The sequence below is a fragment of the Melopsittacus undulatus genome, chromosome 9 (assembly GCF_012275295.1).
Source record: "Melopsittacus undulatus isolate bMelUnd1 chromosome 9, bMelUnd1.mat.Z, whole genome shotgun sequence".
NCBI classification, from domain to species: domain Eukaryota; kingdom Metazoa; phylum Chordata; class Aves; order Psittaciformes; family Psittaculidae; genus Melopsittacus; species Melopsittacus undulatus.
Window position 1 is genome coordinate 42,684,177 of NC_047535.1, and position 13,205 is coordinate 42,697,381.

Below are 13,205 nucleotides of genomic sequence, written 5' to 3' on the forward strand. Positions count from 1 at the left end.
AGACTTTGAACCATGAAGGTGGTAAGGCAGCTAAAGAGATCACCAAGCACACTGGATGCTCAGTCAAGCAAACCAGGGGTCACTAGGTCAGCCTTGGCCATGTAATTTCACCTCCCTCCTGAGTCCAAGCCTTAGTCTTAGACACAGGGAATGCCATTCTGTGTACAGGCTCCCAAATAAAGTCTGCCTGAGTGTCAGAAGTAATGTCAGTTCTGTCATCAGACCAGCCTGAAAGAAATTACAATGTGTTATACAAGAATTCTCATGTCAAAGCATGACTGGGAAGTGAATCAGATTAAGCTATGGACAATATGTAACAATATTTCAAATGACAAATTTACAAAACTAGTCTCCAAGCACCTAGCTTGAAGATGTCATACTCTTCAGAAGATCTGCACAGCAAAACTCATATCCTGCTTGGAGCACAGCACAAGCACTCCCATACTGCAGGGTACGTGTATTCTGGTCTTCATTCAGCTATCTCTATACATAGAGAAGACTGGAGACAAATATTCCAATTATCTCTCTAAAGTCGCTAGTGATGTTCTTCAGACTACTGGGTAAGAATCAGTGTGCTGCATCTCCAACAAGAGTAGGATTTCCGGCAGCTGAGCTCAGCTGCAAGACTTACAAGTAAGCTAGCTGAAGTCTTTAAAGAGTTAAAAAACAACCAACCATACACACCAATATACAAAAAGGTTATGAAAAAAGAAGAACAGGTAAAGCAGACAGCCCAGCTAACGATGGGATCTGGTAGTGGCCCTTTTTGGTCCTAATAACTTCATGACTGGGAAGATACTGTTTGTTATTTTTAGACTTGGGGTTTGGGTGTAACCTCTAACATCAGTGTGGAGGGGGCAAGAGAATCCCCAGTTAACAAAGTTAAAAGTTAAATCCCGAGTTAAAGTTTATCATTCATGGTAACTTCACCATGACAACACAGGTCAGAATGATCTCAATACATGGCTACTCATAACACTACAGATCTAATTCAGCTGAAATTCTGAGTCCCTAGAAACAGAACTAAACCTCTGCAATTTCCATTTCAAGGACACATACTTCAGGTAAAGATCAGGAACAGATCTGGGGAACTGGAAGCAGGAAAGCCTTCCTTGGGAAAGCAAGGAACATTTACGAAGACAAAACGGACCCAACTCCATACCAGGGCTTCTGCTAGCACCACTTTCTCCTCACTTGTACAGCCCCTTGCTGTTAAGTCTTCCATCTTACCACCAAAATGAGGAAGCTGTGTTATACTATGTGTACAGTGGAGTAATATACTCCTTTCAACAGTAAGGAAGAACTGTGATGTTTCAGGGCAAAATGAGTTATTTGGGGTACAGAATTTCTCAGGACTGGCTACTGCACTCTGAACCCCATCCCTCAGAAATTGAGCTCTATAAAGACAGGACCTTTATTAGATGTATCAGTGCTTCTTGAAGCTGAGACCTACTGAGAACAGTAGGAGGTATAGGCTGAATGTCTGTTGCTCCAAGTGTTAAAGGTGAAGAAGAACTGGCTTTATTTTCTACTTCAGTAGGTTTTGTAGCTGATTGCTGAAAAACACTAGGAGACAAGAGGATTGAAGGCGTTACTGTAGTTGTGGCTGTAACAAACTGTGGAGGTGCAACCTGTAAAAGAACAGAAAATTAATAAGCACTGTGTCCAGTATGAATGAACGCAGTTTTAAAGGGCAGAGAGACAAGCATAGAGGTAACGAATTGTAGCCGCTATTTTTTTAGTCAGATACTACTGAATAGCTGCTTTCCATGAAGAAACAGCTACCTATGAAGATCACTATCACTAGTAATTCTCATTTTAAAAGCTGAAGAAGGTAACAAATCTTTAGTATTCTTGTCTATAGACTCCTTCCTTCTCATGTGGTTACTACCTCCCAGGAATTTTGAAACATGAACACACTGAATAAAAGATGAGCTTTTCATCTTGGTAATAAAAGGAGCCTGTGGTTGTTTTGCAGGTTATTTTCTTAGGAGTTTATGGAAAGTCCAGTCCTGCTTCCCATATGTCCATAAACTTATAAATGGAAGTATTTCAAAGATACTTAAAATGACTGATGAAGTCATTTGGAGTACACCAAAACATTCCTATTCTAAGTACATTTTCCCATTTGGGAAGGGGGAACATGAATATTCTGAGGACCATCTTCCCTCATTCTTTCACAGGTTTGTGTGCATTTCATTACAGATATCCACATAATGCTCTTACCACACCTCCTTTTAAGCATAAATTGCAAATGTATGAGAAATACTACATTTGCATAAAGTGGACATGAATAAACAGTAGCTTTGAGCAACTGACATTTCCTAATAACTGCAATTATTATTCACTCAAAAGAAATCAAGACTGAATGTGATACACAGATATTTAATACAGAAAATAGTTTCCCTTGCATAATCAAAAAGCTTCTGAATTAAAAAGTGCAAAACCATCTGAAGTTAATGTGTATATAACAGCAACACCAGCAGAACTACCAAATTGATTTTGTTATAGTCAAAACTGAATACTTACAGCATGGGATTTCAGCTGAAGACAACATGTTTATACCCACAAATGCAGTTTACCATGCAACATATGCATTTTTTTAAATTCTGAAATTCACATAAAATGCCTTTATTTAGGTAATTATTTACTGTGTCAGAAACAGACTGTATAGCTTGTCTTAGAACAGGCCGGTAGCTACAACAGCATTTTACTTTAAGCAGGACCATTTCTACTGCCTTCAGAATCAGATCTGGGCATGCCACTAGGACTGGTTTTATGTAGTGCAAGCTAGACAAGAATGAAGCAATTTAACAGATTTGAAAAAGGAGGGGATAGATAAAGAGAAAGCAGCATTAAGTTACAGATGGTATACTGAAAAGAATACATAACTAAAAGGTGATTAAACCCAATTTTTGAAGACTTGACTATTACCAGTTATTTTTGAACTGTTATTCAAAGGCAGTTCTAATAATGGTAAATCTGTATTTGGATCGCTAGCTATCAGAAAATTTTGCACTTAGAAATTGTTACTTCTGTGGGTTTTTTGTTTTATTTTGTTTGTTTTTTCTCGTATCTTCTCCATAAAATACGAGCTTTCTCAGGAAAACTGAAAGACACAGCAAGGCAGGGATTGCATGTTATGCCTCTGGGATAGTGGAGATCGGGCTAAGGCTAATAAACCCTACTGCATCAGTACTGCTTGCTTATAAGATAATAAAACCAGTTCAGATGGTGCAAGCTAACCTTACCTGAGCCTTGCAAGCTCAACGCAGGACTCACATCAAAAATGTATTGTGATTTCTATATTAGCACCAACAATAAGAGGCTTTTCTACAATAAAAAGTGTACTGGTTCACAGAAAGCTACAGAAACTTCCACTTGCTTCAGGATGGCAGCCTGATGCTTCATAACAGCACTTCAAAAATGATCAGAGGCTAATGACTACTTAAGATACCAACTGCTTACCACAGTTTCACACCTCCCCCCCTCCTTTTTTTATTTCAGAAACCCAACAATTAGCAGAAGGATTTATTCACTTACTTGACTTGCTTTAGACAAAGTCTTCGTCTGTGGAAACACTTCTGATTCCTTGCTTTGTTGTACAGACTAAGATGAAAAGAAAGCACAATGGTGGTTAGCATCCATAGCTCAATCTCCAGGGGTGGTTCTCTACTTTTATGAAAGCACAAAAATGCATATTTCAGAGAGTAGATGCAATCTGTTCCATTTTGTAGAACTGATATAATTAATGGGAAGTTGGAAAAAGATGAAAATATTTGAATGTATGTTTTTATTTTCAGTATTACAGCAAACCTGTAAAGCCACAACAAAATGCTTCTGAAGAAACAACACTACAGTTAAAAAAATAATAATCTAAACATTAAAACACTGAAACTGTGAACAAAACAGATGCTAAAAAAAAATGAAGAGTTGAGTACTCTGTAACCAGTTTGGTAAATTGCCAGGAAGGTTAAGTTCAGTATAGTTTTTCTATGAGTTTAATCACCTCTACAGAAAATTAGACACTGCTTTCTGCTAGATTTTTGCTAAAAGTATTCATAGCTTTGCAAACAGCATCCAGGTATTTTGTTAGTCAGATTTCAAAACTATAATATAATAAAATTCAAATATACCAGAATATCAGAAAACACAATAAAAGTCATGTAGATCAGATACTTCTAATTTCTATGGCATTCTTCAAAGGACTTGTTATATGGTATGGAATACTTCTTGGCAACACAGACCTGGAAAAACCCCTTTGCAACAGATAGTTCTTAGCTTACTTGAACTACAATGAAAACACTCCGGGAATTGATAGGCCTTAATGACAAAAATAAAGTTAGCTTCTTGAAGTGTTAACAAGCACAAGATCATATTCTTAAAGTCTTAAGAGGTAAAGGTTAAGAAGGCTTGCTAGTTTGAGAGTATATGTGGACTATGGAGAATTTTGTCTAATGAAAATATGTGCACACAGTGGACATGGTGGAAGAAAACAAGGGTTAGCATACGAAGCACTAATTTCAAGGCTATCCAGCAGATTTTGAATAAATCACAGTCAAGGGCAGTTATGGATAAAAGCAGTCAGTTCTTCTAAACGCTCAAAGATGTTACAACCTTCCACCAAATCTGTACCAAGGTTTAGTACTACACTAAAGAAAAATACTGCTCAGAACATACAGTTCTTCAATACCAGATCAAGAAAGCTGCTCAGTTTGTACTTCTGCAATTTGTATTCCCTCCGCAAAATCAATCAGTTCAGACACCTCAAAAAGGTGATCTCTAGTAAAATAATCCTGGCACCTACCAGTAGGAGCCATCTTGAAAAATGTCAGGAACAGCAATAGATTAGAAATAAGGTAATTAGAAAGCACAGTAAACACACACCCATTTCTTATACATCAGGACAGTGATAACTCCTTTTCTGAGGGCAGAAAAGCAACCATTTTAAATACAGGGTATTCTAAAATAATGCTTAGGACAAGTTACAGACTGAAGAACAGAGCTTTTAATTTGCTTTCTGTTATGAGGAAGTCATCACTCTATTAACAGCAAACGGCAGCAGCTGACTCAGACATGGCTACCAAAGATCTTGTTAAAACCCGAGCAAAACTGGATAATGATAAACCCAAGGAAATTCATGCAGATATAGCTGTAAGTAGTTTTGTTTGGTGTATTTTATTCTTGCATTACCACTGTATCCAAGATGCAAGAAGACATGATCAAACATTGGCTTAGACTTCATGAACATCTCTAAAATAAAACAATAGTGCAACAAAGCACTATAGAAAGTTACTTCCTTTGGGAAAAAATCCAATAACCCAAAGTCATTAATGTCCTTACTACTGAGGTAGCCAATCATACAGCACAGCAACACTAACTGATAGGAAATAATTTATAACACAAAGCCACAGGCATTAACCTTACAGACTAGCAGTGATGTTTTCACTTAGTCTCTCAAAACAAATTTACTGCTTTGGCTGATATCAAGGCAAAGACAATAGATTCTCCTCCAAGAAATAAAGTTTAAGAGGTCCTTTGTAAGTGATACTAGTATAAAGTAAATCAGGGTTATCAACTGAGACAAAATAAATCAGTTTATGATCTATTTTACTAAATAACCAACAGTATTTCAATGCAGCCCACAAGTGTCTCAGCAGAAGGGGGTAAAAATTGGACTACTAAATATCCAAAGCAAAATAACCAGAAACAGGAAATTGTTCACTTGTACTTTCAAAAATGGTAAGACATCCACAGCATCAACTCTCCTAACACTTATCAGTCTGAAACTTTCTGTCCCTTCTCTGATTATCAGTTCTTAACAGTATTTTTCTGGCACAAGTACAGATGAATTCTTTAGGACTTACTCATCCTCTAACAGCACCAGCTTGAAAAGCCTCCTTCTCTATAGGCAGGTCTGTCACTGATAGCAGATGCTTATGATCTAAAAACTAATAGAACTGGATTTCCAAGTTAACAATTCAATCAATATCCCACAATGGAAGTCCTTAATTATTTTTAAAAGGTTAATATATAATAGCACATTTTCCAGGGAAAAAAAACCAACACACAGCCTAAGAATAGTCTAAAGCTTTATGGATAAAAAAGCCCACAGAATACCTGAAGCGGAGAGGTTATCTTGCTGCTTGAAGTTGATGGCTTACTGTGAGATTCTTTGAAGCTTTCTGGTGTTGCAAGCTGGCCAACCGAGACAGAGATGTTTGGTGTTAAGGAAGTCTTAGCAAGCGACTGCTGCTGCATTTGGTCATGCTGTGGCGTCAACCTGAGTTTCTGGAGAAGATCAACACTTGTATGGGATGTATTTGAGACAGTTCCTGTATTTGCTGACATGAAGGGTGCTGTAAGCTGACTTTGGCCAGCCATTAGATTTTGTGGACCATGGTTCACTTCAGATGGCAGCTGATTCACTAATGGAGATATCTGCTTGGCAGCTTGCTGCATAACTTGCATTATACTGTTGTTTTGTCTGAGGCCAGGAAGCATCTGAGCAGGGGCAGCTTCCACTGTTGAGGCTGAATTAAGAATAGGGCTTAAGCAAACTGAATAGCTTGAAGCATTTTTTATATCAGGCTGGGAAACTGAAGCTGGAGGTATTAGCACAGGTGTTAAACATTCTTGCTGATTCAAAGGATTGGCACTGGTTTTAACGCTTGGACTTTCAGATTTCCCTAATGATTGTTGTATTGCTGTCGACTGGTCAAAAGAAAAAGGCAAGAACAAATTGTGCTGCTCTCTGGCACAGGCATCAGTCTGCAACTTTTCCATTCTCTCTGGATTGGGATACAGGGCTACAGGCTGTTCCTTCGATACAGAGGTTCCAAACAGTTCCTCCAAAGTCAGATGCTTTTGCCTTGGCTAGAAAGAGAAAAAAAGAAATTAAGTTTTCAGTTTAGGAATATACATAACACTGTGCATCTCACACTGTCTGTTACAATTTCAGTAAAACTATGAAAGACAACTAGGTCAAATGCACTTAAAATATAGTTTGGATATCAAGTGTGCTCTATTCACATGGATTCTGAAATCCATTTCATTTACAAGGAACATCCTGTCTATGTAAGGTTTTTCTCTTACAGCCCTCTATGTAGCTCTCTATGCAGCCCTCTCTTACAGCTCACTGTGCAGCAGAAGTAAAGAAGGGGAAAGGCTATAGATTCTGTTATTAAGATGGCACCCACCATCATCTACCAGCCTTAAATACACAGGTCCCTGGGGGCAGTGGGGGAGAAGAATAAATGTGTTGAACAAAATCCACACAGAATTTATAGAGCTGGAAATAACTAAATGGCCTAAAAGATGGCAAAGGAACAGAGAAACCTGAAAGCAATACAAACCTGAAAGCTCATCTAGCAATACATGCCTAGACAGTTGTCACCATTTTCATTAACATGGCAACAGATTTTGCACTACGTAAAAGAACGTGTATTAACCTGAACACATGTATATGTATCTCCTTGAAAAGTGTGTATATATACACATTGTTACATCTAACGGTCCTTTAGGATCTCTCAAAAATATACATCCAGCCTACACTGACATTGTTAAAAAAAAAATCTATTTTTAAGGATATCATCTTAATATGTTGCTGAGAATATTTTAAAATGTGTTTCACTGAAGAGAAAAAGAACATCTATTAACACCCTTCATCTCAACATTTCCCTTTATTTTTCCCTTTTCTTCTTTTAAAGGATTGCACAGGACCAGACGTTATGTAAAACAGCTGGACTAAAACACAACATTCTGTTCATAAGACTGAATGGCCTGCAGCACAATTCCAGGGCATTTTGATGGTATGTCTAAACAAAGATGCTGTTTTACAATGACAACTACTGCACCATGACATTGCTATGCTAGCTCTAATTTTACTAGATAAGAGCAGTGAAGGTATGGCAGTACAGGTTGCACACAAGTAGTTTAACAACAACAAAAAAAAACCAACCCCTTGAGTTTCACTGACTTCTGCCTGAGTTACTAACCTACACTGTCATTGCTGCTACTCATTTTTACCTAGCCTAAAGTCAGGTCAACCTCATTTTGCAGCTGAGACATTCAGTAGTTTATAATCTTTGTTAATGATGTTAGGATTCTTCCCAGAATGTTGCTCTTACTTTTTTGCACTGATCTTACTGTTCTGGAGACCTGTCCTTCAACTGTAAAGACTCCAGTAAGAGAAAAACCGCTATTCCATCTCATTTCATACTCAGCTTTTCACTTCAGTATAACAAATCTATCTTTCTAAAAATATAAAATCTAAAACTACCTTTCCTTTATTACTATATTACAAGAGTCAAGTAATAAACAGAAATGTCTACCATGCTCTGATCCAAGTCAGACTAGCCCCTTATGTGGATACAGTCTCAAACATGAAGTTAATTTCCAGCCTGAAGTATAAAATACATCTTTTGCCTGCTCCATCTTTAGCTGAGGTGTACTTTGAGTGTATCATCAGCTCAGTGTGTTATGAAGAGCCTTTCACCAAGGGCTGCAAAAAGGCAACACAGTTTACTTGATAGGAACAGAGTGCTGGTCAGAGGGCTTCTCCAGAAATCATTTCAGATACATAACACAAATTAACAGAGCTGGCACTTCATGATGTTCTGTTTCAGTTTTGCTGATTGCTGGCACAAAAACACCTCGTGATACAACCAATTTTCATTTTGAACTGCCAAGATTAAAAAAAAACAAAACAAAAAAACCCCAAAAAACTTGAGATTATCACAGAAGAGACATTTATTTTTTATTTCCAGATCTGTGATATCTTTAGCATGAGATTAAGTTAGCCATTCAACATGCAAATGGAACATTTTGAGTGCAGGGGTTTGGGAATCTTGCAGTACTCATCTACAAATACTACTACTTAATTTCACTGGTCAGTTGTTTCAATTAGATGAAAAAACTGTATTTTTACAGTTGTTACTGTTTTTCCAGTAGTCCTCCAGTTGTTCATGTTATTAAAAATGTGATTAAGATCAAACACATCTGCAATGTATTTGAACCCAGTTAACCAGCTTAAAAAAATTATCAGGTATGTTACCAATTATATTTTACCAATATCTCTGCACCTATTATTTTAATTAGGTCAACAACATTAAAAATATTCCATTTTACTTGTTCTATAAATTTACTATTTCCCTTTTAACTACCTGAGAGCAATTCCAGATTTTCCTTCACTAGTTATTTGATTTCTGTTCTGCAACTCCATGTGCTGTCAGGTGGGGCACTTCAGCTGACTGCTTTCTGTCCACATGGGGTGACCCAAAAGAAAACATCTTTTAAATCAAAGCCTCAGGTGACCCTGCTGCAGGTCTCCTGAGCAGCCATGCAGTAAGCTGAACTGGCTGCCAGGGCTCAGTCTCTCACACTGATTGAAGAGCAGAGGTGCTGCTGAGGGGGTAGAGGGGACTGTGACAGCAAATAAACCCCAAACTCCCCATGCCTTATTTTAATCCATTAACTGTTACTACCTCATTTCCTAAAACAGATTCCTGCTGCCGACACCCTCACCATAAACTGTGCTAGAAATTATTACTACCACAAAGTATTTCATTTACAATACTAAATGTGAGGCTGCACATATTTTCATAGGGCACTTTTTCAGACACAGTGGTTTATTACATCAGAAACACAACAGTAAACTACAGCAGGCCTTGTAGCTTACTGAAGAGGAGTATTTCCTGAGAACCACTACTGACCTACTTGTGCCCACTGGATGTCACTGTAGGCAGGGCCAAGATACTTCCATGTTACAGACAATTTGGTTATTGCCTAAGTTTTTTTTTCCTACATTTATCTCTAAGAAGTTGTGTATGAAGCTATAGCTTCCTGTGCAGAAATGCTTCCTAGAAAATGGAGCCAGATACTGAACTCAGATCATCACCACCACTTCAGTGATGATACTGACTATTTTTAAACAAGTTTCCTTTGGTTGATAAACAACATTTACCTGAAGCCAAGTTTTTTTCACTACCATTTTTACTGTGGTTTGAAATTTAATTACATTAGTAACACCAAGCTTTAGAATTTGTAGGTATTTGGATAAATGCTAATTCAACATGTTTTCTAACACTTATCTGAAACAAATCTCAACACCGTATTATTACAATTTGAGCAACATATCTCCCCAACAACACTCAGTTTATTTAACAGTATTTCCCTTCCTGCAGAGGAAGGAATATACTGTCAGAAAGTTCTTAACATAGGAAAAAACCCCCTCCAAACAACATTATTCCCCTGCCACTAGCAAAACAACAAACTCCAAAGCAAAGCAACACACACTTTTTCCTCAATCTCAGCATGAAGGAATCAGCCAAGCCAACTGATCCCATTACCAAACTCATACAAGCAAAGGTTCAATGCAAGCTACAGAACTGTGGGAGAAGACAGATTAACACACTTCCAGTTACACCAATGAGAACTTGGTGCTGCCATGACTGAAGCTATTTCTTGATTAACAATTCACTGTTGATTTAAGTTAACAGGACAACAGCTTTGAAGGCAGCACAGATAAACCTTATGTCTCGGATGTGAGAAAACAGGGCTTAGGTTCACGTGCAAAAGAATGCAATTGATGCCATGTTCAGTTTAATAATGTGGCAGAGAATTCTGTCTTGCCTCCTGGCTTTGCATGTGATCCTGCACATTACCATGGACTGACTTTTTCCAGAATCCAAGTTAGCCCATATAAACTCAGATATTCACAGTAATGTGGACACAATCTCATATTTTTAAATGCTAACTCAAAAAGACAGAATTCAGGATACTAATGCCCTCCAAACACATTAGTTTATTTTTTATAAATTTAATTAAAAAAGTGCAACAGCACCTTCTTTATGGCTGAATAGCACTTACCTGCTCTTGTATTGCTGTTTTCTGTTCTGAAGGCTCTGTGCTTTCTGGCTTTGGAGGATTTGCATTTTGTTGCATTCCAGAACTTGATACAATACTTAAATCATTATTCTGATTCTGTGGGTCAAAATAAAAAAAAAATTAAAAAAAAGAAAAAATTAACAGAAAGAAATAGAATCATAGAATAGTTAGGGTTGGAAAGGTCCAATCTGGCCTTGAACACCACCAGGGACGGAGCATTCACAACTCCCCTGGGCAATCAATTCCAGTGCCTCACCACCCTTACAATAAAGATTTTCCTCCTTATATCCAATCTGAACTTCCTCTGTTTAAATCTGAACCCATTACCCCTTGTCCTATCACTACAGTCCCTAATGAATAGTCCCTCCCCAACATCCTTATAGGCCCCCTTCAGGTATTGGAAGGCTGCTATGAGGTCTCCATGCAGCCTTCTCTTCTCCAGGCTGAAGAGCCCCAACTTTCTCAGCCTGTCTTCATGACTTTAAGTCCACATTTACCCACTACCACAATCCTGTTCACATGACACTTTGAAATACAGAAACCAGTACTCTGTACATAGTCTGTAAGACACTATGGAATTCATGAATTTTAGAAAATAAGATTATACAAAGACATCCACCATTTAGTATGTTGTCATAAAGCTTTTACTTTATATTATAAAACAAAAAATTGACAACTGGTGTCATACTTCCTTGGCCAAGAAGGCAAATGATATGCAAAAAGCAGGCTTTTCTACATCCTGTATCTGCAGTAGCTGCTAATGAGGAAGTTTGCTATACTTCATTAATTCAAGAACCCCAACTAGAAACAACAAAAAAAATCCTTTCAGAAATCATCCTGAATGGCTGGGAAAAGAGCCTGTCACCAACTTAATTCCACAGGCTGTAATTAACCATGCACATATATTTTCAGAAGGTGCTAATTTGTTTTTCTGTGAACAAGGTGAAACCAGACAAGAGCTACACTGTAACAAACAGTATGCTTACAGATCAAGTTGACTTTCATCTTTAATAAATATACACATGAACAAGCACAGAAATTGTATTGCAGTTTCAATCACCAGTGAAAACACCCAAACTGTAGAACTATCAAGCTTTCAATAGGTAAACTACAGCTTATGCACCTGATACAGCCGAACATTAGCATAAGACACCATGATTGCTCTGGTTGCTCACAGCAACAAAATATGAGCTAAACTTTTACCAACAAGTTAAAAACCAAACTGAACTTTATTATTCTTTTGTTTTCTGTTTATAATTGAAAACAATAAATACAAAATTCAAGACTATGTGTTGTGTTGACAGGGATGAGAAGCAACTTCATCTTTCCGGCTTTTAGTCCCTGACTTGAAGGTCAAAGGCCTTTGTGTCTGAGCTGCCAGATGCCTTGTGGTCACACACACAAAGAAAGCAGTTTTCACTAGAGGAGGCGCTGCAGTATGTTCCTGTGCTCATTCTGAAACACATTCACAAAACACTACACTATAAAAAGCATTCATTCACCTCTTAAAAAAAAAAGTAAATCTCAGAATTCATTCATTTTCACATATGGACTTGATGTAGTGAGTACTTGAAGGATTAAGCTGTTTTGGAATCCTAGATTAAATCACTCAGACCTTCATAAATCTCTTTCACTCTCTCTGCCCCTTTCTCATGCTGATATTCTGCCAATCACATGTGGGCTGCACACAAGGATTACTGTATGATCCATCTGGAATGTACCAGGCAGATAAATACTTTCTACTCCCAAATACAAATTCATGCATAATTACAGACTGCTGTAAAATAGTAATAAAATAATTAAGACGGGAAAGGTCTCTCAAAGCCATCTTCAAAGCAAGTTGGTTACTTAAGTTAACACTGACATACTCTGGCTACAAGGAATTCCAAAATTAATGTGCCAGAGGTTTGTTCCTGAATCTGAGGTGATCAACAGAACGTTCCTCCAAAGAAGTCTGCTTGAAATGTGACCAACATCTTTCAATTCTGTTTATCTGGCAACTTCTACATAACTACAGTCATAGTCCATGGGATTACATTGGAACAGATTCAGTTTACACAAAAAGAAAATTAAGTAATTATTCTAGTTTCACTAATGTTCTAAAGCATCAAGAAACAAACACACCCACCAACAAATGAAAACCAAGACACAAACCCCCCAATTATACAGCAGATCTACTGTAGTCCATGCTCTGCAGATTTCCCTATTGTATTACATCACAAAATCCATTGCCTGTTTATCTGTATTTGTATACTGAGATTCAGACATGATACTTAGGAACTATATTTCTAGCAAAAGCTTTTCAGTGTTCTCACATG

The 13,205-nt window shown here is 37.6% G+C and overlaps 1 protein-coding gene across 1 annotated transcript in view; it reads right to left on the reverse strand.

Annotated features, from left to right (window-relative positions):
* The window catches only part of DCP1A (decapping mRNA 1A), a 36,627-nt gene that overhangs the window by 4,115 nt on the left and 19,307 nt on the right, over positions 1-13,205 (reverse strand). The window contains exons 6-9 of the mRNA XM_031046079.2: positions 10,870-10,983; positions 6,121-6,876; positions 3,544-3,609; positions 1,413-1,631 (exon numbers count right to left, since the gene is read on the reverse strand). Of these exons, the coding sequence (XP_030901939.2) occupies positions 1,413-1,631; positions 3,544-3,609; positions 6,121-6,876; positions 10,870-10,983 (1,155 nt within the window). The remainder of the gene's footprint in view (positions 1-1,412; positions 1,632-3,543; positions 3,610-6,120; positions 6,877-10,869; positions 10,984-13,205) is intronic.